We start from the raw sequence: 24,799 nt of genomic DNA, 5'->3' as shown, positions 1-24,799 counted from the left end.
ACTACACACAGACGGACCAAGATTATTCTCACGGCCGCCATTCTACCCACTTCTCCAGCTTCAATAACAAGAATGAGAGGTGTTAGGAAGAATGTACTTCAGTGATGAAGGTCTCTGAAAATGGAAAAAGCACCCTCAAAACTAACTTTGAATTCACGAATGGATAAGACCTAACAATTTCTCTTCTTTACTTGCCAGTATGCCCAACTGAAAGGGACTGTGAACAACAATGAACATTATTTATTTCTCTGTGCAACTGAGTATCAAGTATACCTTAATTTATCCTAACCTTTATTGAACAAATATATATTCAGCATCATAGTTCTATCAGTGAATTGCCTATATTTATACTTCGTCCACTGCTACTCCATGAAATATCTACCTACCTACCTGTGTCCATTTTTACATCTAGATTTCTCAAATTTTAGTAAGGGCTCTGCGTACGAATTTAAAAGTCTTTATCTCTTAAAAATTGTTAAAAGTGTGCTTAGAAGTTAATAAAATTTAGTTTCTAATATTTTAGGTCATTGTCCTATTAAAGTTAATCTAATCCCATTTTAGATACTTGGGATTTTCATTTACATATGGGTTTATTTAGATAGAGCTATTAGAAATATTATCCTCTAGGAGTAGATACTAAATTAAGGAGACATATAAGAAATATTTGTGTATGATAATTAAAATTAATGATAAATAACACTTTTAATAAATACCTATATTAGTCTAAATTTATAATACTACCACATGCAAGGAATTACTATTTAAAAGGGATTACCAGGGGGACCTGGGTGGCTCAGTGGGTTAAAGTGTCTGCTTTTGGCTCTGGTCATGATCCCAGGGTCCTGGGATCAAGCCTCACATCAGGCTCTCTGCTTAGCGGGAGGCCTGCTTCCTCCTTTCCCTGCCTACTTGTGATCTCTGTCAAATAAATAAATAAAATCTTTAAAAATAAAATAAAAGTGATCACCAGTCAAGCTAAAACTTCTGTAAATGAATTCCCTTTACAAAAAATGTCTAGGGTTCCTAATAGAACAAGCTTATTACGTTATAATAGAACAAGTTTATTATGCTATAATAAAAATAAAAAATAAAAATAATTTGTTAAATTCTTTTCATATGAAATGAAGAAGCCACTATTTCAGAAAAAAGAAACATCTATTCAGTTGTAAAATGAGAAAATATAAACATAAGTAATAAAATAATAAAATTAATACATAAAATTTAGAATCTGGAAACTTCTTTTTACACTTAAATACTGGTCGACTTTCCCTAAGATTTTATGACATACTGCCTAGAGAAAAGTTAGTAGTTACATCAACTGGTACTTAATAGACTTGGCTATAGCTGATTATGTCACTAAAATACATTTGGAAATAGAACAATTTGTAAATTTAGTCTGATGACTAGCTGTTGAAAACTCAGTAACACTTACATCAATCACTGGCATCTAACCAGGGTGTGCCCTGGGAAAATGGTATTAAGAAAGCAAGGCTTATCTTGAGATTCTTTCAAACTGCCCCTTTTTTGTCTCTATTTCCATGGCCCTACTGCCCAGACTTTCCCAAGGGACCCAGTGCTCTTAAGTTTCTCTCTTGTCTACACCCACCCTCTTGTCTTGTCTGCATTTTGGTCCCATAGTCTCCAACAAATTTAATTTCTAGATCCAATTCTTCATTATCTTCTCCTATCACATGCCATCAGCTGTGTATTTTCATTCCAATGTAGCAGATGGATGGCGTTTTGAAAAATAGTATGTTAATAATGGATCATTAGTTTAATATACTATCCCTTTCTGGAAATACCTCTACTTTATGTGTCTCCATAGAATTTTTATTTAACATCAGCTGTTTACTATTAGAAAAAGACATGGGGTTTTGAAGTCTAAGGTGTATAAAAGCAAATTTAAAACTTACAAGTTAAAGCATGATTCGAACGACGCATTTCTAAGGTATGCTTCAACCAATGTATGTCTGACTACTTCTCTTGCTATGCATTTATTTTCTAAAAGTACCACATGACTTCTGCACATTCTACAAACTTCTCTGACTGGATTTTTGGACATTTTCTTCAGTTCCATATATTCTGTAGCATGTAGGATGATTCTACTCACGTGTTCAGGTGATACCAGAAATGCTCCATATTGAAAATTCAACATCTCCTCTCTGTTCCAATTTTGTATCATAAATGACAAAATTACCTTCACAGTCTTTTAAGTTCACTAATTGGAACCCTTGCTTGTGTCTCTTCCTTTGGTCTTCACATTTATCTGACTTTTAAAATACTTCTAGTAATTTCTTCGCAACCCCCTTTGAGGTGTCTCTTTTTTTCTATTCTATTAATTAGACCATCACCCTCCCATCCCTCCACCCCCAGCCAGGTCTTTCTTATACTGAAAAAACTTCCAAGCCTTCATGAATTAACTCTACAGATGCCAGAAGAAAGGTTAAACTCATCCAATAAAAGGAGTGTATTATAAAATGAGCAATAAATTTAACATTTAATTATTTATGGACCACACACTTAAACTGGCTTACTGTGAAGGAACTATTATCACTCCTTCAGATTTATAACCTCATGTTATCCTCATAACAATCCTACAAAGCTATTATAATCCTCAAAGATATTATGATCCCCATTTTACAGATTAAGAAATGAGGCATGTAGAGGTGAAGTAAGACCCACAGTCTTTGACAGCAGAGAGGTGAAGGGACCGGATCTCTGAAACAGGCTGTAATCTCCTGGTCGAGGTCACATCCAGTGTTTACCATGTACAGTTCTCTGCTATCTGCCAGTGGTTCAATATCCCACTACCCAGAGCAAATTTGGCAGATTCGAAAAGTATTATTTCACATATAACTTATACTTACAAGGAATTTCCCTGTATCCAATCTCCAAAGCATGAAAATAATTCATAAATTCCCTAACTGGAATTTTGAAAGCTTCAAAAAGGCCCATGTCTTCAAAAAGTCTGTATGATACCTATAAAGAGAAAGACAAAGCTTTATAAAAAACATCCCTCGGTATGTACCAGACACAAAAGGAAAAAAAAAAAATAAATAAAACAAATAATTCCTGGCCAGCAGAGAACTTACAGGGAACAGTAAGTCAAGTAAGTACTGAAGAACTCTGTGTGTCTAGCCCCTGTAGCCCCTGACCTCAAGGGGTATTTAATCTGCTTTTAAAGGTGTGGACATTCAACCAAGAAAACAACCCAAACAACAGTATACACTACAGAAACATATCAAGGCACTCCACTGTGTGCTATCAACTGCTAGAGAATCCTTCTTAATTCCTCCTTGTATAGTGCATACTACAAGCACTAATAAATAAGGAAAAAAGCCTTAGTTTGGTCCAATTTTTTCTTAAAGAAAAAAGAAGAGGATAAAGGATTCAGAGTTGTACCTTACTGAATGAAGAGTAAAGGGAAAGAATTATGAGAGAGAGAAAAACAGTTACTTTGACTAACTATATAGAGAAAACTGATTTATTCTAATGCAGTATAAATAACAACATCTAAATTATTTTTTTCCTAGCTTATCTTCTCTTTCTCCTCCAAGTATACATTCTCGTCCAATTGCATTCACAGCTCTGGTGACCCAAATCCAGTGAACACCTACACCTATGATTGGCATATTTGATGAGCAAATGATGGAGAAAAAACTAATAAAGGCACAGAAGAAGGTACTAGGGAGAGAAATGCTTATTCACATGTCAGAACAGAGTATAGCACCATGTCAAGTAGCTTACTCCATGTCACAAAGGCACAGTGTTGGCTCTACCTCAGGAAACTTTAAGAAATAGTCATCATTTTTATTATCTGCATCTCTTCTCAAAGTTGTCTTGAAATATTTCCTCTCCATCTTTGATCTGCCATTTCATAGCTAAATTCCTATCTTTTTTTACTGACTTTGAATCTATTTAAATTCAGTGATATTCCTTTAATTATGTACTCAGTGTTTATCACATATATCTATATATGCATGTAGACATATATACACCTATATAGAGAACTATAATGGAATTTCTATCTAAAATGAAATCAGAGGATATAAAACAAAATAATCTCACCATGTGTCCTCAGAAAAATAAAGCTCAAGGACCAAGAGACTGATTTCCTGTAAATGACTGATTTTTAGAGAAGTGATAACATTGGAATTTTCTTAAATGATAGGGGGTTGAAGAGGAGTTGCTTCATATCAACCTTGGGAAGTTGTATTTACACGGTTTCCAGAAGCATGAACAAGAAACCATCCAGATTGGGCTGGTCTTCCAAACTAAGCGGACTTGAGCTTTGTTTCTGGTTTTGTCTGCTCAGGGAAGTTCAAACCTGGTCTCCATTTGGTTTTGACTTTAACAGACTCTAACTGAACTATCCCTTCTTTACATTCCCTGCCCATAATTATAGCCAAACCCAAACCCTGAAGAGATTCACCATAGTTTGCACATCCTAAACTGCAGTTCTGCTATTCCTGAATAAACTCATCTTTTTACAAGTTTGAGTTTGCCTCATTATACCTATTTAGGCTGACATAACTACAAAGGAGAGTTACTCATTCAGCATACAACTTCTGAGTGCCTACCATGTTCCAGACACTGCTCTGTATGAGTCATATATACAGGGGAACAAAACAAAGATCTCTTCCTTCAGGGAGCTTAGAGTCTAGCAGGGGAGGGCAGTACATAACAGATGTAATAAGTAAGGTATATACTATAAAAGGAGTAGTAAGTACTATAGAAGAAGAAAAAGGAGAACAGGCTAGAGGACTGGGAACACAGGGAAGCTATAGAATTTGCTTTTTTCTTTTTAAGTTTGGTGGATAGAGTAGGCATATCCAGGTGATATCTGAGCAACGAACTGAAGGAGATGTAGACTGAGGTACATGGCTATCTGAGAAAAGAGGTTTTCCATATGGAGAAAAAGGCCTATGCAAAAGGCCCTGAGGTATGTCTGCTATACTCAAGAAATAGCAAGAAGGCCAGTGTAGCTAAAACAGAATGAATGAGGACAGGAGTAGAATTTAAGTTTGCAATAACACAGTGGGATGGGGCAGGGTGCAATCTTGGGATCTGACAGCCAAATTGATCATTGTAAGACTTTTGCTCTAAGTAGGTAGGAAGCTGCTGAAGATATGGGAATAGGGAAGTAACTTTATCTTACTTTTTTTTTTCTTTTTAGGATTTTATTTATTTATTTGAAAGACAGAGAGAGAAAGGGAGCCTAAGTGGAGGGAGGGGCAGAGGCAGAGGGATAAGCAGACGCCCAGCTGAGCATGGAGCCCAATGCAGGGCTCCATTAGGCCCTAGGGTCATGACCTGAGCCGAAGTCAGACGCTTTCCTACTGTACCACCCAGATGCCCTTATTTGACTTATGTTTTAAAAGGATCACCAGAGCTGCTAGGTTGGGAACAGATTATATACTATGTACATGGACTTCTGTATACTTTTCTCCATTCTGAATGGCAAGTTTCACCCTCTTTGTGTCTAACATACCATTCCCATATCCTCTCTTTAAAAATCCAACAGGGGCACCTGGGTGAGTCAGCTGGTTAAGCATCTGACTCTTGATTTTGCCTCAGGTCATGATCTCAGGGTTATGAGACCGAGCCCAACATTGGGCTCATGCTGAGCATGGAGCCAGCTTAAGGTTCTCTCTCTTTCCCTCTCCCTCTCCTCCAAAATCTCCCCTGTTTGCTCTCTCTCTCAAAAAAAAAGTAGGGGGGCAACAGAAAGTGAAGTTTATGGTTTTTGTAATATTTTAAGCTATTTGGGGGGGGTTTTTCCTCTTTACTACTGCTTTGATCTATATTTGAATTCTTGTTTATAAATACCTAATGGATTTAACTATACTTGTAACTTCAGTGACTTGTCCAAGATCACACAACAAACGTTATCAGAACCAGAATTTAAGCCAAGCCTTTGGCTTCAGATTTTGTACTCTAAACTACTTCAAATCCTACCACAATTATTTGAAAAACAATGTTATTAGGATTGCAAATGACCTAAATTTCTTACTATTCTCTTAAACATATGACAGATGAATGGAAAAATTAAGATGACAGAATATTTTAGAGTATGATTTTAAAACAGGAGTACTTTTACCAACATGCTGTTAAAAAATAAAATCAACCACCAATAATTTAAACTCACAAATAAAGATACCATTAACCAGGTAAATATTGGTAACCAGGAAAAGTAAGCACTATTCTGAAATCTGAACCATGTCTTTTTAAATTTGTTAAAATAAACATGATAATCATCAAAAAGGCAGTCAGTATACTGAGACTGAAAAGTCATTTCCATTGCACATATGTCTCTTTAAAAATCTTTTGAAGTGAGACTTTTTCTGTGTAGTTTCAGCCAGAAGGTGATTTCTCGGAATGTTCAAGTTAATTCATCTCAGCTGTCCCAAAGTCTTACTAAGGTGAAAAAAATACGCCTTTCACCCAGTGAAAATATGACTTTGTGCTTATAAACTCAAATCAAAGAGAAAAACCCATAAAGTTTTACTCAGCAAGACAAATAAAACTGCATTTTCTCAAAGTTCAATGTTTTGTAAACTGGAAAGATAAACAGTGAATGACTAAGGCTCATGTAGTTATGTATTTCTTTTTTGGAAGGTGACTAGAAGAAAAACACATTAGTGCATTTTACTGCAACTTAATTGTTCATTATATCTAATCTTTCTCTTGTGTACTCAGGTCCAGGGCTCTTAGAAAACATTTTGCGAAACAGCCCATCAAGTTTCACAAGCCCACACCCCCCAGCTCCCAGAACTTCAAGGGGAGGCTGGTAGAGGAACAGTATTCGCTACACTGTCACTAGGGCTAAAAGTAACAGTAACTACTTTCCCACCGAAACTGGTTCAGTGTTTGAAGACAGAATCAGGGAATATGTTTTACAGGGGCAGGGCCGGGGGTAGTGGAGAAAGAGCTGAGGGTAAATGAAGGACGAAAGTATGGATTTTCAATATGGCTATGTCTGCTCCGATATTTACTCTACCACTTCAGATGAACGGTATATGCTCTTTTAAGCCTCAGTTTCCTCTTCTGCAAAGCGGAGATTAAACTATCTGCATCCAAGTTACTTGAGAAGCAAGTTGTAGGGTTTCCGGGAGTGTGTGACATACATATCTGATACAAAACAATGTGAACCTTTTCTCCTAGGAGCCACACTCTGCAGTGAAGGAAAAAGAAGGCTTCCCAGGGGTCTGTCACCTATTTTCCAGGCACCATTACAGGAGTATTTCCAGGTAAAATCACTCCCTCAGAGACATAGCCTGCAAGTGTTTTCAGAAAGTGGGATACAAAACCTTCCAGTTTTGTATCTAAGGCTAGGGTGGACTGGATAAAAACAGCTGTCCTTATATGTCGGAGTTAATGTAGAGCACAAAATCAGCCATAATACCTGTCTCGCTAAAATATAATAGAGGCCCCTGGAGGCGACAGAAGGTTTCGGGATGGGCATGGGCCTTTGGAATGCTAAGGCCTACAGGAACCCCCTGCTGTTGGAAAGCCACAGGGAGTTGCCTTCCTGAAGCTTTCTCAGCCCAAAACAGCCTCTCTGAGATCTGAGAGATATACGCATTGTCCCTTAGGCTGTGTTTAGCAGAACTCACAGAACATTCCGATTAGCATATCCTATCTCTCCCGTAGACAGATCTTCCCAGTTTCAGTAAGACCACTTCTCACATAGCACAGGCCTGAGAAACAGTAATGAGGATTTGTGATTATCCTGAAGGACCAATAAAAGTGGGAGCAAAGAAAGGCAAAGGGTCCTCATCTCTGATCATTGACACCTTTGCCTTCTCCTCTCTTTCACAGCGAAGTTTTGAAGTAGTCTTTCAGCCACAGGTACAGGGACTGCTGGCCATTCCCTGGCACTTACACCTGTCTTCAAGATCACCTAGGGTCCCTGGGTGGTGCAGTCGGTTAAGTGTCCAGCTCTTGCTCTTGGCTCAGGTCCTACAAGCTCAGCATACAGTCCGCTTGGGTTTCTCTCTCCCACTGCCTCTGTCCCTGCCCCCCATGCCCACTCACCCTCTCTAAAATAAATAAATAAGTCTTAAATATTAAGAAGTACTTAAAAAGGTCACCTAGCATAAAAGGTGCTGCTTAGCACCAAGGATAAGGAAAAAGAGGAAAAATGGGATCATTAACTCCTAGTACAAGTGCAAGCGTTGTCATCCCAGTCCTTTAGGAGTTCATGGTCAGGAGAGTCTAGAAGAGGCAACTACATGTCATACAGACTTTGTAATTATTTTGAGCTTCATAATCCATAAATCATTTTAGCACACTGCTTTTGTAGGTAGCAAGTTGAATTGTAATTATTTTCACCTGTATTTAATATCTCTATTAGTCTCTTTAAGGCAGAGGGACATACTTTTCTTCTTGAAGATTAGACTAATACTTTGTGCAAATGAGAAACAGAGGAAAAGCCCCCTCCATCTTCCTCCTCCAAACCTTCACGGATCAGGAATCCTCACCCTGAAGCCCTACACTTAAATACTTGCTGGAACGTCTGAAGAAAGCCTGTCTCTGATGCATGGAGTAGAAATCAGTGTGACAGTGGTTTCTCTTCTAGTGTTTTCCAGGGAAGTGTTCGTGGCTCCACTTAACTCTGGGTCTTGAATTCTCACCTAAATCTTATGTTAGTTTGGCAGTCTTCAGCTACTCTGCAGTGATATTTATTCCATCTATGAAAACAACCCTGAAACATCTTTATATAAGCTGATATTACTGCATCTTCCCACATGTGTGTGTATTCTGATAGATGTCTGATGATAGAGCAAATCCAGTATTTTGTTTATTGAGAACAAACATGTTCAAATTTTTAATTTCTGTGTTTTCTTTCTCTCTCAGGTTAACAGTTTAAGTGTGGGAAGCCTTGAAAGTAGTTTAGCTGAAGGAAAAAATACAAAAAGTCTCTTTGAGTGGCAATAGTTTCCATTCTGTATTTCTTGTGATACAAAAAGGTATTTTCTACATTAAAACACAGAGAACTCTATTTGATATGTTTCTCACAGCAATAGAAGGAAATGTATTTCTGCACAGCATCTTACTTTTGGGAAGACCTAAACACCATACTATTCAAAAGTTTTAAAGGTGCCTGAGTGGCTCAGTTGGTTAAGTGTTTCACTCTTGATCTGGCGAATGTCATAATCTCAAGGTTATAAGATGGAGTCCCACCTTGGGCTCTGAACTGGGCATGGAGCCTGGTTAAGATTCTCTCTGCCTCGGGGTGCCTGGGTGGCTCAGTTGGTTGGACGACTGCCTTTGGCTCAGGTCATGATCCTGGAGTCCCAGGATCGAGTCCCATATCAGGCTCCCAGCTCCATGGGAAGTCTGCTTCTCCCTCTGACCTTCTCCTCGCTCATGTCCTCTCTCACTGTCTCTCTCTCAAATAAATAAATAAAATCTTTAAAAAAAAAAAAAAAAGATTCTGCCTCTCTTTTGGCCCTTCCCCCCCAAAAAAAAGTTTTAAAAAATAGTCATTGGAAAAAATTACACATAAGAAATTACTGCATACGATTTGGCAACTTTCTTCTTGTGAGGGCTTGTATCAGCTTTGCTTTTGCTGAATTCTATAAATTTCAGATGTATTTCTCCATCTTACTGGTGTATCCCTGCTCTCTTCCGATTTGTCTTAAAAATTACATATTTTAATTGAATACTATGGTATTCCACTCACTTCCAGTTCCAACTTTCTTTGTTAACCCAACACGAAGGAATCTGGAGAACACTGGGTACTTAAAATAACCTTTCTCCACCCAGTACCCACATCAGTGTCAAGCATGGACACAGCTTGAACCAACCAAGGGATGTTTTTTTCCTACATTTCAAGTCAAACATATTGGGGTGCCTGGGTGGCTCTGTCTATTAAGTGTCTGCCTTTGGCTCAGGTCATGATCCCACGTCCTGGGATGGAATTCCGGGGGGGGCTCCTTGCTCAGTGCAGAGTCTGCTTTCTCTCTCCCCTTGCTGTTCCCTCTGCTTGTGTGCTCTCTCCCTCACTCACTAATAAATACATAAAATCAAACATATGAATAGAGTCAAACATATGAATAGATTCCTTACCTGACTAAGAATACGGCCACATTTTCTTCCTATTTTTTCCACCAAATCGAAAATTGGAAAATTCCAAGTATTTAGCTGCTCCATAATTGAGTCCAAGTTATCCATGACAAGAGGTTCAGGAGCAAGAATTGGCTTGTCCTGTGATGAACATGAAAATATTTTAAGAACAAGCAGTTTTTCTACAAAGCAATTTGTGCTTTGATAAGTTCAACTCAACAACTGAGGTTACAAAAATAAATGACTTAAAACTTCAGGGTAAATGAGTGATCCTTAAACAAACAAACAAACAAACAAACAAACCAAGATGAACAAGACACTGATTGCACCATAAGGAGGAAAGGGCCTAATGCTGTTTCCTATCATGGCTTTTGCATATTAGGTGCCTGTCCATTGCTGGTTCATATATGCTACCAAAAAAAAAAAAAAAAAAAAAAGATGTTTCTTTCATAAGTTTATGTATCTGCTATTTACCTACTGTGGGGTTCCTAAATAAAGATTCAAGGACTTCAGGACACTCTGAAATCTTATGTAAATTTATCTCTTTATGCGTTTACATAAATTTTTCTGGGAGGGTTCCTGGCTTACACTGGACTCTCAAAAGAAACCCATGAGTGGGGAGAAGGAGTTAATCACTCCCGACTTTACTTGGCTGAATTAATATATATTATTGCTTCAAAATCAGCATTGATCCTGTGGGATGATAACTGCCACATTTAACTTAGATTTTAATTTAATTCATGTGATGTATGGTTTCCAAAGAATCATGTACTATATTAATGTAAAGACATTTTCTAATTGGTCCAAAATGAGGACCTTCTTAAGAGTACCCTTACAAAAATAAATAAATAAATAAATAAATAAATAAAGATAATGAGAATTAGGAAACATACAAATTTATCTGGCAATCTCTTTAGAAGTATAAATGGTAAGTCAGATAAATGAAGAATGATAATGGCAGCAATTGATAATTACATGAGAGCCAACTATTTTCTGTTTGCTGTCTCCCTGAAATTAACCTGACATAAATATACACTTTCATCCATTCAAATTGGTCTCTATAAACACACAAAGTCAGTTCTCATTAAAGGCTATTTTAATGGGTAGTGTGTCAGTATAAACCTAGTTTAATATAATAAGGAAAATAAGTACTGGCACACTTTCTAACTGAAGGAGGTACTAGAAAAAAAGATTGCAGATGCCCAAAGACAACTTTTGTCACTTTTGTTGATTGATACTTATAAAATATTGCTTCCCTGGATGAAATAAGTTTTTCCTAGACATACCTACAACACGTTCAGATTCTAGGATTAAGAAGCACCTGTAATCACTTCTGGAGATGAATACTTGCATTTTTTAAATCATTAAATAAGAACAATAAAGAGATCAAGAAAACTTGGATAAGGAAAAATTATATTGATACACAGGGGTATGGTTACAAGGCATGTATGATCCAAAAGAGAGAGATTTGTAAATCTATTCCTAAGTCAATTCTGTCATAGAAAACATGTCATAGAAGACATGCAATTTCTTAAGTAAAGGAATGAGCAAAGTGATATGGGACTACCAGGAATATCATGGCCTCAGGCGCATAGGGAGCACAAGCAGAAGCTTTCCTCCGAGGCTCTCTCAGGCAGTCAGTCTCATCTTCATTCTGTACAATATCACTGCTGTCACTGTTGTTGTTGGTTTCATAATCAGAGGTAACTTGAGTAGTGTCATCTGTAATGGAAAGAGAGCAGCTTATTAGGAAACTTGCAAATGGACACAGGGGTCCCATTTGAGTGAATATTCCTAAAATGCACATGGCAAATACCATGCTTAGGGACATTGCTTTCATGAGCTTACACACCAAGAATGTAAGATCATAAGCTGGGAAAATGTACTTAAAAAAAAAAAAAAAAAAGATTTTTATTTATTTATTAGCAAAAGGAAAGGGAGAAGTAGGCTCCCCTCCAAGCAAGGAGCCCAACGTGGGGTTCAATCCAGGGACTCCTGAGCTGACCTGAGCTGAAAAAACAGATGCTCAACCAATTGAGCCACCCAGGTGCCCAGAAAAGGTAAACATTTTGTAACCCAATGAAATAGATAGAATTATGATCTGTGATTTTAGGACATTCAATAATTCCTCCATAACAATGCTTAGATCAGCAGTTTATACTTCCATAACTTTGTATTTCTTTTTCCTTTATGCATTCACCCAACACACAAAGCCACCGAGTAGCTAAGTCTAGAATGGGCACATGGGAAGAAGTAGTAGACACCCAAGCACTAAGTGGTCTGTAGGACATGGAATAATAGCTAGCATGTACTTAAGGAACTAGGAGATCCCCTGTATCCAATCTTGATCCCTAGGAATCTGTGGCTTTCTTCCTTCCCTATGTCTTCCATTGTCTCCCATTTCAGTCAGCATTAAACTACACTAACTAGAGGCCCAGTCAGGTACTATCAAGTATCTGTAGAACAGGCTTTTGGGGCAATGACCTCAAAAAAAGTTTCTCATGGCTGAGTAAGTGCCTGAATGGTTCAGTAGGTGAATGCCATGTGCTGGATACCACCGAAAGCGCTTCATTTGTCTAACCCATTTAAAAGTACACAATCCTATGAGGCTGGTTATTATTGCACATCACCACGTTTCTGATGTCCTCACATGCAGAAAGGAAACTGAGGCACAGAAAGGATAAGTAAATTGTTGAAGGCATACAGCTAGTAAATTTTGCCACATGAATTTGAACTCACGAAATAGGACTCTAGTTCCTACATTCTTTACTTTTGATAAAGTCAAGCTTTTTTTTTTTTTCCTATAGGGTTTTCACTAGGATTCCTATGCAATCTTTGCCTTCCCCTAAGGCACGAACCTATTTGCTTTCAGAAGCTTTACTGTTTTAGCTTTTACATTTAGGTCTATGCTCCATCGAGGATGATGTTTCATACGGTGTTAAGTAGGGGGTGAAATTCACTTTTTCCAACTCTACTGGAATGCTCTGGCATCTCCGTTGAAAATTGAATGGGGCTTTTTAATTTGGGGATTTCCATTCTATTCTATTGGATCTATCTGCTGATCCTCAAGCTTGCACCACACTATCTTGATTACTACAACTGAAGTCTTGAAGTCAGGTAATGGATTTCCTCTAACTTTGTTCTTCTTTCTCAGTTGCTCTGGGTATTTCTAGGACTATTGTATGTCCTCATACATTGACTATCCAATTTTTCTTAAGTTGCTAGTGAATAATGTCTTTTGTTATGTAGCCTAGTGCCATCAAGAGTATCTCGTAGAACTTTTCCAAAGACCCCTTTTTCTTCCAACTTTCTCGTGCAACTTGTTCTATGTAAGAATGAGACACAGTATGAAGATGAACTTGCCAAGTTTCAATCCCCGAATTTGTAGGAAAAAAAGTGAAGAACGCTCCAAGGCCATAGTTCCATGTGAAACAACAAAGGTGATAAAGAAATACTCCCCCTATTGTATCTGACTCAGAAGATTCAAAGATGATCAGGGACATAAGGAAGGGAATATTCTGAGTCTTCAGAATGCTACAATATCAGAAAAAATGTTCCTTTTGAGTCTTCCTTGCCCATGTCTCCTGACCTTTGTACATTGCCATTTTCATAGGCAAATAACCAAAATTTATTGAGTATATGTCAATAGATGCTGAATTACATAATTAAGAATTATTACATAGCTTTATCACCCTCAAGTCTGCAATCCAGAGAGGCCAGGTTTTTTCTTACCTTGTAATCTTTCAGCATTAACAAAATAAAGTCCCTACAGTTGCATCAATAAAAATAAAATACTAATCATCATAGTAATGGCAGCAAACATGAACTATTTACAGTGACCTAGATACTATAAGTCCTTAAGTGATTTTTAAAAATTGAAGTATAGTTGACATACAATATTATGTTAATTTCAGGCATACAACATAGTGATTCAACAATTATATATATTATGCAATACTTCCAGTAAGGGTAGCTAACATATAGTTATTACAATACTACTGACTATATTCCCTCTGCTCTTCCTTTCATCCCCATGACTTATTTATTTTATAACTGTAAGCCTGTACTTCTTAATTCCCTTCCTCTAACTGCACTTTTACAAGTTTGTTCCTGTTTGTTTGTTTTCTTGCCTTCACGTATAGATGAAATGATAGGGTATTCCTCTTTCTCTGTCTGACTTATTTCACTTAGTGTAAAGCCCTCTAGGCCCATCCGTGTTGTCACAGATGGCACGATTTCATTCTTTTTAATGGCTGAGTAATATTCCATCATGTATTAGGTATCTTCCATTATCTTGGCTCTAGTAAATAATGCTGCAGTAAACATATAAGTGCATCTATCTTTCAGAATTGGTGTTTTTGTTACATGTTCCAAATAATTTAGCTCTTACAATAATCCTGTTAGGGAGGTGCTATTATTATCCCCATCTACGTATGCAGGAACTGAGGCACAGAGATTATAAAGTAGTAGGCAGCTGAATAGGATAAAACCAGGATCCATTGCCTGTGTTCTTAACCTCACCATGATACTGCCTCAAGAAACAGCATTTTTGTATACTTATAGTGATCTCAACAGGGTATTTTCTCAGTCTGCAACAGAGACCTCCAGAGTATCCTAGAATGGACAAGCTTCCAGTGTCCAAGATAATAGTTCTATATAGTTCTATGAATAGAATAGAACCATATAGTTCTATGTATTATATAAAATGACATCTAATTTAAATATATATATATATATATTTGTGTATAGGTATTCAAATCAATTTTGAACAAAATCATATCCATGCTGAACTTAGGTAGTAGGATTAGGGATGATTTTGCTTTCCTTCACTGTCTTTTTACATTTGTCATCTAAAAACTCAGAAAAAGGAGCACCCTGGGTGGCTCAGTCAGTTGGGCATCAGCCTTTGGCTCAGGTCATGATACTGGAGTCCTGGGATTGAGTCCCACATGGGGCTCCCTGCTCAGCAGGGAGTCTCCTTCTCCCTCTGATCCTCTCATGCTCTCTCTCACATTCTCTCTCTCTCTCAAATAAATAAGATCTTTAAAAATAAATAAAAAAATCAGAAACATATGTTACCTTTTAGATCAGAGGGGTAAAAACACAAGTGATTTCCATGTTGAGGAACAGAATGCAAACAGAGAATTACCTGTTCTGCTTGGTGTCCGAATGGCTCCACTGCTCCCCTCCAGGGGCCCGTCTGCAGGATTCCCTTGGGGATACGGTCTGCCACAGCTGAGAAACAGTGCAACAGCTTTAAGTATATTCTCTCTTTTCAAAAAATCACAGGCACACACCGTATACATACACATGAAGACAGATAATCAAATATTTCTACTTTCCACTTATTTGATTTAAAAAAATTGCTTTGCTTTACACATAGATGCTGATAGACTGTTTTCTTTTTAGCAAGAGTGTGATCATTCTAAAGGATCAGAAGCTTCACTCAACACCCATCCTCCTCCACAGCCTAGACCACATTTGAAACCACTTTTGTTAAACATTACTTAGAGACTCCTAGGACAATCTGCTACCTGCTCATAGTAGTGACTTTGGAGGTGCTGAGGCATATTTAGTCAAAAATATCTTCCCCAATGCATACCTTTTGCACCTGACTAAAAGCCTCATCAGTAGATTTATTTCTATGGGTTAAGACATTTTATGCCCAAAGAGCCCTTTAAGATTGCATATGTGGAAATAGAAAGACAGTATGCTAATTTTCTTTTCTGCCACAAAATAAAAATTAATTCCTTTTTTAAGACCGATCAGTCACCTGCTAAAGCCCAAAGGAAAGGAACAAAGTAGAGGTACATTGTGATAGAGAGGGAGTGGAAAATTGGCTGCACAAATGCTAGCTGAGAAAAACAGGCCAAGGGTGTACACTGTGAGTAATCTAGAAAAATGAGCATCTGCATAGTCCTGGCTCTTTAACAGAGGACATTGGAGAAGGTGGGATACTTTTGTTTTCTCAACAGTTTTGACTGCTTTAAAAATTAAAAAGTAACTCCACAAATAGCCTGGCAAGTTTCTTCTCTCACTTATCTTGTTCAGAAACTCCATGGTTAGACTTTAATTCTGCCTTTTGCTCCAGGGTTCTTTTCTTCTGCCTAATATTACAAACGGTCTCAGAGGGTTTTTGTTTGTTATTTAACCACGAGTACTCACTCTAAAAGGAAAAGAGGAATGGTTTATAATTTACTAAAGGTCTCATCACTTTTATTTTCCCTCAATTGTGCTTGTATATGTGTGTTGTAGATCTAAGCATCTGCCAGTTAGAGATTATTTTCATCCAAAGCAAATTTATTTTCAAGCCTTAAACATAAATAGGGAAGCATCCCATGCAAAAATATTTCTAATTATGAGACCCTATCACTTTGATTTAGGGAATCAAAAGAAAATGACAGACCAAAGAAAAAAGAAAGCAGATACAAATGATGGGCTTACATTCTTGGGTGACACTTGGTAAATGGAGGGTTTATTAGTTTTAAGAATTTTCATTGCAAGATAATACTTAAAAGGAGCACTTAAATTAGTAGCTCAAATATACTACCTCTTATGCCAAAAAAACAGCTTGTTGCATAGACATTACAGCAGCCAAAAGACTGGGATTCAATGCCAAACCCTTCGAGTTCAGCAAGGGAAACCACAATAATTAGTCGTGTGTTTCTGGAGCTCTCTGTGCCTACATGGGTGGCTGCCTTGAAGGCAATAATAGAACGTGGTTTGAATTACAGATTTATAAAGCCCAAACAAATAAAAGACACACTACTGGATTTATAAACATTACCGAACAAGTCGGCAGTGAAATTCTCTTGTTTTTCTCCAAAACTTCTTTTATAAAAATCCATTACATTCTCTAAGAGTACAAAAAATAGACCATGAGGAGAAAAGCTATGCAAGTGATAGATCTTTTTGGAACATCTCTGCTTTCTTTAGGCGACTTATTTCCCACATGTTTGGAGCCCACAGTGGGAGAGTCTCCCTAGAAATGCTGGGAGCAGATGTCCTTGATGTCAATCACTCCATTGAGCTACATCTTGGCTTGCAACGCATAGCACAAAAACATGTTTCCTAAGGATGGTCCACCATAGACTAGCTCCATGGGCAATTACTTTGTGTTAACCTAAATAAATTGGTTCTGTGGTCAGATAAATTCAGAAAAGGCTACCTGAGCCAAAAACCAAGAGGTTTGCTTTTTGCAGGACTTCTCAGAGCTTTTAATAAAGTGATGTGTGCTGTGAATCACCAAGGGAAATATGGTATGTGTTTTATAGCAGATCATGGTTTGTGTGTGGGGGGGGAAGGGGGAGATGGGATTAATATTCCACAGAAATTATTTTATTAAAAAAAGTCTCATAGAGAGGGTCACAGAGTAACTTTGGGATGGTAAATTAATTTTCTACTCCTAGACAAATAAACTAACAAAAATGATTTCCCCTTTTAAAATATCTGTAAAGAGAAAACAAGTATATATAAAGATTAGAAAAAAGAGCATTGATTTAGAGTTCATGACTAAATGATCTGAAAATGAAATCTGTGAAGTTTAAAACAGAATATAGTAATCAAATCTAGGTCTGAGAACTAATAGGTGATATTAGATGACCAGTATGTAAACTCATTACTCCAAATGGTTATCCTCATTAACCTCAGCAAAGAAATAGCATTTCGTTCAAGGCACTCTCATGACTACACTTAGCACAAAAGCACTTAACTCTTCGAGTTAAAAGAATAGTGTAATACTATTGTATTATTGTAATTATTATTACTAGTTATTATTACTAGTTATATTACTAGTAATTATTATGTACTAGTATTATTGTAATACTAGTGTAATTCCATCCTTCAAGATGAAGCTATTACCAGAGAACAACAATACAGTAATCAGTAAGAGGAGGTAATTCCTTCTCCATGGCCATGTTGTCAAAATAATTATTCTTGCCATGTGAAGCTTTTTTTCTTATCTTCTGTGAAAAGACAATGCTTCCTATTTGCAATTCTATTTAAAAATGATGGAGCAGGGACGCCTGGGTGGCTCAGTTGGTTAAGCGGCTGCCTTCGGCTCAGGTCATGATCCCTGGGATCGAGTCCCACATCGGGCTCCTTGCTCCCCAGGGAGCCTGCTTCTCCCTCTGCCACTCTGTCTGCCTGTGCTCGCTTGCTCTCTCTCTCTTTCTCTCTGACAAATAAATAAATAAAATCTAAAAAAAAAAATGATAGAGCAGTACAAGCCAATTGTTTAACTGCCTTCAGAGACCCATTTCAGTCCAACCATAATGTGCCATGTGTTTGCTGAGCATTTTTATTTATGTATTCATTTATTTACTTATTTATTTTAAGATTTTTAAGTAATCTCTACACCCAACGTGGGGCTCAAACTCACAACCCTGAGATCAAGAGCTGCATGCTTTTCTGAGCCAGCCAGGCACCCCTATCTGCACATTTTTAAAGTGGGGATTGCAAACCGAATATACCCTTTAAATGGAGATAAAATCCTCCTTGAAGAGCAAGTAAAAAATATTCCAACATAATATATTAAATCACCTGATACGATTTTTTAATTATATGCTTTATGCATTCTCCATTAGTAAGCAGAGGAAATACACAACTACTTATTTTCTATCACCTCCAAGGTTAGCTGTATGGACTCTAGGGACTCTATTTCTATTCACAGGAAACCATGGAAAAATCAAGTTTCTGTTCAACAGAAACATTAACCTATCCTTACTCTCATGTCAACTTCTTTGGCAAACCTACACAGAACTGTGTGGACTGGTGAGGAACACTAATAAGAGTTTTCGGACGGGTGAACCTCCAGTTAACAATGTAAAAGCCTTACCTGCTACATATAACAGGTGGAGGGAGGATCTGAGGAGACAGGTCGGGGGCACTCTGAGTATAAGTTAATGCCCTGTGAGAACCCAGGCCCAGCCTGGCAGTTGTGTTGGCAGAATCTGGAAACCGCACTGCAGAAATTTTGCTGACTGGGCTGCTGGCAGGAGTCCCTTGGGGAGGTGAGGAACAGGGCGATGAAAGAGGTGAAATTTTAGCTAGGGCACCTAGAAAGAAAAAGAGTCTTTAAATCCCGAAATCAAAAATTTTTTTGAAATTAAAAATCGCAACTCTTAAACTCCACCTCATACCCCCAGTGACTCCACCAGGATCACGTGAGCACTCAGACTGGGGAGCTGGCCCTCTCTGACCCCATCTGGAGACAAGGTGTACAGTGGGGCGTCTCCACCGTGTGAAAGGCAAAGGATGAATCATCATTAAAAATTCAGTGGCAATGTTGGCAAATCCAGTTGAAGCCTTGGTGTCCTGGAATAACTTCAGGACAGAAGGATATTATTTTCTCCTCCCATTTTTGGTTCTTCTTGTCATTCGGACCTAATGATAATAATTAAAATTTCTTCATGTGTTTGTCTTCTCCTAGGTTGTGAAATTTTTAGCAGTCACAGGATCTGCTATTGTTTTAAACATTAACTTATCTGGAGCCGACTTTGGCAGGTATTTGATGCTTAGAATACACAAAGAAGACAGATTTTTTTGAAAGGCAATTAACTTTATGAGCCATTGACATTTTCAGTAAAACTACCTTATTTGTGTGGAACAGGACTCTGATCAGAGTCATTCCCGAAGAAAACATTGAAAAACCTAAGATGATCCGTTTCCGATTAAACAATAGGTCTCAAGCCCAAATTTTAAGTATTGGTGTCTGTGCCAAACTGTGTTTACTCTCGATTGTGAAAATTTTACAGAAAACTGGCTTAGATTTCAAAGTGCCGATCTTCTGAAGGACGAGATCTTCTGAAGTTCCACTCTCCCAAACACACAAGGCAGCCCGCCTTAAATCTGAGGAGAGCCCTATCTTCAGAATAGCCATCTGCTCACAGTTTTTCAGCACTGGGGGGGGGGGGGGGGGGCACAACAACCTACTGTAAGGCAAATGGAATGAAATAATTCGTTGTTTTCTGTTTCTTGCCGCTGGGAAAGCACACAGCCAGCAGCTCCCCCATCACCGGATGATCCGTGTGGGGAACAGGCAGCTGGGTTTGCTTCCAACGTCCAGTTCTCTCACAAGTTTTATTTGTGACACCCAAAGATTTTCCGGTCCACGGAAAGGAATATGAAGCTTGCTGAAGGGCTTTTGCAATTTTTACATTTCTTGCTGACACCCTACTTTCTTTCATTTTGTTGCACCAGATGAGAAACCCTGCTCTTTCTTTGAGAAGTCTGGAGGTCGACAGCCCTCCTACTCCTGTTTGCTCAATATGTGTATTTTTGATTCCCGATGGCAAGACCAATCCCTTCCCTTCACTGGTAAAGGAAACAACTCAGACGCAGACGTTAAAGAACCTTCCTAGGGTCACAGCGCTAATAAGTGGGAGAATATGGAGTGAGCCCAGCTGTTCTTAGTGAAAGTTGTTTTAGGCCATACTGCTCTCAGAGACTGTCCAAGGAGGAAGAGAAGTCTATCATCTGCTAGGCAGCATTTGTACTGCACTTTGTAATGACACAGCTAATGGTTTTTTAAAAAATTTCTATTTCTATTGAAAAGATTTAGCTCTTTTACCAAAGATACTGACAAACCTGCATAGTACATAATGTCCTAAACAGCCCCCCCCAAAAAGCCCCCAAAGCAAAACAAACAAAATCCCACTAAATTCTAAACTCAGTTTTCCAAAGAACCTATTATTGTGTGTAACAAAGTGGGTTACAGGTGTCCTGTGAAGTACTAATGGTTATAACTTCTTTTGAATAAATATTTTATTTGGAAGCTTCAGGATAAATTTAATTTTTAATATTATTTCTAATATTTTACGATGAGATTTTATAATTTTACAAAATGAAGGAAATAAAATTTTCATCAAGCTTTAAATCTTTTCCCATCTCTCCACTGCCCTGTAACATTATTGCATTCATACATATCATTTCACAAATAAAACAACATGCTCTGATGGAAAAAGGTTGGAAAGGGCTAGTTAAATTCAGACTTGTTTGTTAGATTATGGCCAACTGAATTTTCAGATAATCTTAGGAAAGCGGAATAAACATTAAGGAGTAGGCCGGGGGTGCGATGTGGTATAAACAAAGTATCTGCACAGAGTCATGATCGGTTTGCTCAACAAACACTGACTGTGTGCCCCTTCTAGAGACTAAGGAGTAATGATCGTTTGCTCAACAAACACTGACTGTGTGCCCCTTCCAGAGACTAAGGATGGCGTAGTGAAGAACAGCAACACATTCCCTGAAATCATGGAGCTTCCATTCTCTTGGAAGAGTCAGAAATTTTAAAAAGAGGTGTAAGAGGAGGAAAATGAAGAAAAAAGAGAAAGAAGGAGGAGAAGGAAGGATAAAAAGAAAGATGTCCAACGGAATATACCTCAGCCTTCAAAAAGGATGAATGCCCACCATTTGCATGGACCTGGATGGAACTGGAAGGGATTATGCTGAGTGAAATAGGTCAGGCAGAGAAGGACAATTACCATATGGTCTCATTCATGTGTGGAACATAAGGAATAGTGCAGAGGGCCATACGGGAAGGCAGGGAGAACTGAATGGGAAGAAATCAGAAAGGGAGACAACCCATGAAACCCATGAGAGACTCTGGACTCCAGGAAACAAACTGAGGGTTGTGGAAAGGGAGGTGGGTGGGGGATGCGGTAACCGGGTGATGGGCCTTAAGGAGGCATGGGATGTGATGAGCACTGGATGTTATACGCAATCAATGAAGTATTGAACACTACATCTGAAACTAAGGATGTACTATATGTTGGCTAATTGAATATAAACTAAAAATAAAAAAGAAAGAAAAGAAACCCAGGTAGTTATAAGTGATCTAAAGAAAAATAATGTAGAGAATATAGAACAGAGAAACAGAGAGGCTCTAGGGGTAAAATTTGAGCAGAGGCCTGGTGAAGTAAGAAAGATATTTAGACAAGTATTGGAGGAAGCATGTTCCAGAAAGAGGGACCTACCTGGGGGGTGTTAGAGGGTTAGGAGGTCAGTGTGGGTGCAGCTTAGCAAAGGGGAAAGAGAGGGGCAGGGAATGTGGCCAGAGAAGCTGCTGGACAAGGCTGTAGAATGCTGATAGGCCAAGGCAAGACTTTAATTGTTGTTTATTTTGAAAAAGAAACTTCTGATAGGCATTGCTTTAGGCAGTTCTTTAATTACTTGGATAGCTGACTGAATTTTTTGAAGTTTTCTATCACCTTTTTAATATAGCAAAACCTATGAGAACAGTACCTGTATCTGTTTTAACACAACATATTTTCTAAAGGCAATTTATGAGAGGAGTGATTTTTTTCATTGTTAATTCTTCATAGCTGCCAGCTGATATTCTCAGAGAGAAGCAATTCACCCTTAAATACAAATTTAAAAATCCCCTCGATGATTAGAGTTCTTGGAACTCATGGATTAACTAAATTTAAACAAATAGCAGACCTTAAGACTCCAAACTTAGTGCCTGGGATGAAAGTTAAAATAAACCTTGTAACGGAGGAAAAGCACTTTGCTTCTGTAATACTGTTCGTCTACTATTTTGAACTCTTTTAACAAGCACGAGTGTTGGCAACAGCTATAAAAAGAGGGGTATGTGCTCTCAATCACCAAGATGGCAACAAAGGATGTGCTCGGCTTAGCTCTCCCTCAGAGGAACAAAGAACAACTACTCAAGAACAAGACACACGGAGAGAGTCCTGAACGTGGGGGTGAGGCTGAAGCCCCTGCACCACAGAGACCAAGACCAATTGCATTAGAAGGGCAAGAGAAGAGACTCAACTTGACCCCACTCCTGCACCCCCAGCCAACACAACACTGTGTGGGGAAGTCTCTCCTGAGCCTCTGGTTTCTCCAGCAGGAAAAGAGAACCTAAGAGGATAACCAGCACCCTCTTTACCCCCTGCAGAACTGTGGGTTGCTTTGAAGGAGCCTCTATTGTGATCTGTGCCATGGGGATTACAGGGACATTTGCAAGGCTCTACCACTGGGAATCTGACCGTGATGGATAAAGGGGTAGGGGCTTGCAGCAACCAGGACACAGATCTTGGCAGATCAAGTTCACACCTGCAATGCCCAAATAGTAATCTCAACCAGCAGCATTGCTCATCTGCAGAACCAAGCTGGAGGCACACACTGAACACTCTGATCAGTGAACTTGGTCGGTACAGATCTGTGTGATTCAGATTATTATTATTTTTTAAAGATTTTATTTATTTATTTGACAGAGATCACAAGTAGGCAGAGAGGCAGACAGAGAGAGTGAGAGGGAAGCAGTCTCCCTGCTGAGCAGAGAGCCCGATGCGGGACTCGATCCCAGGACCCTCAGATCATGACCTGAGCCGAAGGCAGCGGGCTAACCCACTGAGCCACACAGGCGCCCCGTGATTCAGATTCTTAAGCGAGGAGTTTCGTCAGCCCTATATGCCTTTGCCCAGGCAAGGAGGTAAGTCATAGCCTCACTCACTGCGGAGAGTGTCTCCCAGCTCCATCTCACCAAAAGGACTGGTGACAATTCCCAGAAGCAGTGAGGTCCAGGGACCCTTGAGCCAAGTGGTGGGTGGCAGCATGGAACACCCCGGAACAAAGCCAGTACGGGGTGTGGAGAGTCTCAGTGCTATGCACTAGCAGGGGGATTCATTCACAGCGAAGGCTGAGCGTAGCTCCCAGCGCCTGTCAACTGGAGAACCTATCTGGGAAACTCAAAGTAGCTGGAGTGACCCCTTCTCCTCCCCAAGCAGGGGGCAGAGACAGAACCCTGCCCAGGGCAGACTGTCTTCTAGCCCCAACTGACCAGCTCCCGGAAGCTGCATGGTCTAGCAGCACTGGAGCTGAACCATGGGCAGGTACAACTGATGGCTTTCAGAAAAAAGCCCGGTTTGGTCCCAGAGCTTGGGATGGGGACAGCTTGAATTAAGACAACAAACAACAAGCTCTGTTGGCTTTCCGGCTGCTTCTCCTGCTGTGCTCAGGCAGGGAATCTAATTTAGAGCCCTGCTCAGTACTGACACAACCTATAGTTTGACCAGAGCACTGGGAAAACTGCATTAATAGCCTTTTGTACAATGGCACATGAACAGAGAGCACAGCCTGTGGGTTCTCTCGTCTTCAGAGCAAAACTGATGGCCTCAGAGAACCAGAGAATTCAATGCACACTCCAGCCTGATTCAGGTCCCTAAACAAGAAGCTGCACAGGTTTTGGGTCCCTGCCAGAGCAGGGATGGATTCATAACCCTGCTATTACTGAATACAGTACCAGTCCTGACCATTTGGTAAGCCTGACCAGAGAATCAAAGCACTGCGGAGCCGACCCTACAGTTTCACTTGGGTAGGGAACCAAGCCAGCAGTCCCGTCCAACTGTTCTCAGCCAGTGGCACATCTCCTCACTCCATCCTCAGAGTTCGACCATTTGCCTCATGCAAAAATAGACACAAGGGTGGGCCCTACTGCCCAAGGACATTATGAGGAGGCATGCGCAGAAACAAACTGAGCTGACTGGGGTTGGAAGGGTCTCTGCAAAGTCTGGAACAGAAACCTGGTTACTCAGATGCCTAGATACCAACATAAGATATCAAGATCACAAAAAAATCAGGTAAATATGATACCACCAGCAGGAACAACACATCTACAGACCAACCAGAAAGCAATGAATAAAAATGTCATGAGAAAGTTCCCACCTCTCAATAAATGCTTTAAATGTAAACAGATTAAAATCTCCAATTAAAAGACACA

The 24,799-nt window shown here is 39.1% G+C and overlaps 1 protein-coding gene across 1 annotated transcript in view; it reads right to left on the bottom strand.

Moving 5' to 3' along the window:
* Nucleotides 1–24,799, bottom strand: part of PDE3A (phosphodiesterase 3A) — a 314,549-nt gene that overhangs the window by 18,296 nt on the left and 271,454 nt on the right. The window contains exons 6-10 of the mRNA XM_059402688.1: nt 18,908–19,127; nt 15,221–15,306; nt 11,639–11,793; nt 10,075–10,212; nt 2,868–2,979 (exon numbers count right to left, since the gene is read on the bottom strand). Of these exons, the coding sequence (XP_059258671.1) occupies nt 2,868–2,979; nt 10,075–10,212; nt 11,639–11,793; nt 15,221–15,306; nt 18,908–19,127 (711 nt within the window). The remainder of the gene's footprint in view (nt 1–2,867; nt 2,980–10,074; nt 10,213–11,638; nt 11,794–15,220; nt 15,307–18,907; nt 19,128–24,799) is intronic.

The sequence above is a fragment of the Mustela nigripes genome, chromosome 6 (assembly GCF_022355385.1).
Source record: "Mustela nigripes isolate SB6536 chromosome 6, MUSNIG.SB6536, whole genome shotgun sequence".
In the NCBI taxonomy this organism is placed as follows: domain Eukaryota; kingdom Metazoa; phylum Chordata; class Mammalia; order Carnivora; family Mustelidae; genus Mustela; species Mustela nigripes.
Note: the sequence above shows the minus strand (reverse complement) of the source record. Positions and strands in the feature narration are given on the sequence as shown.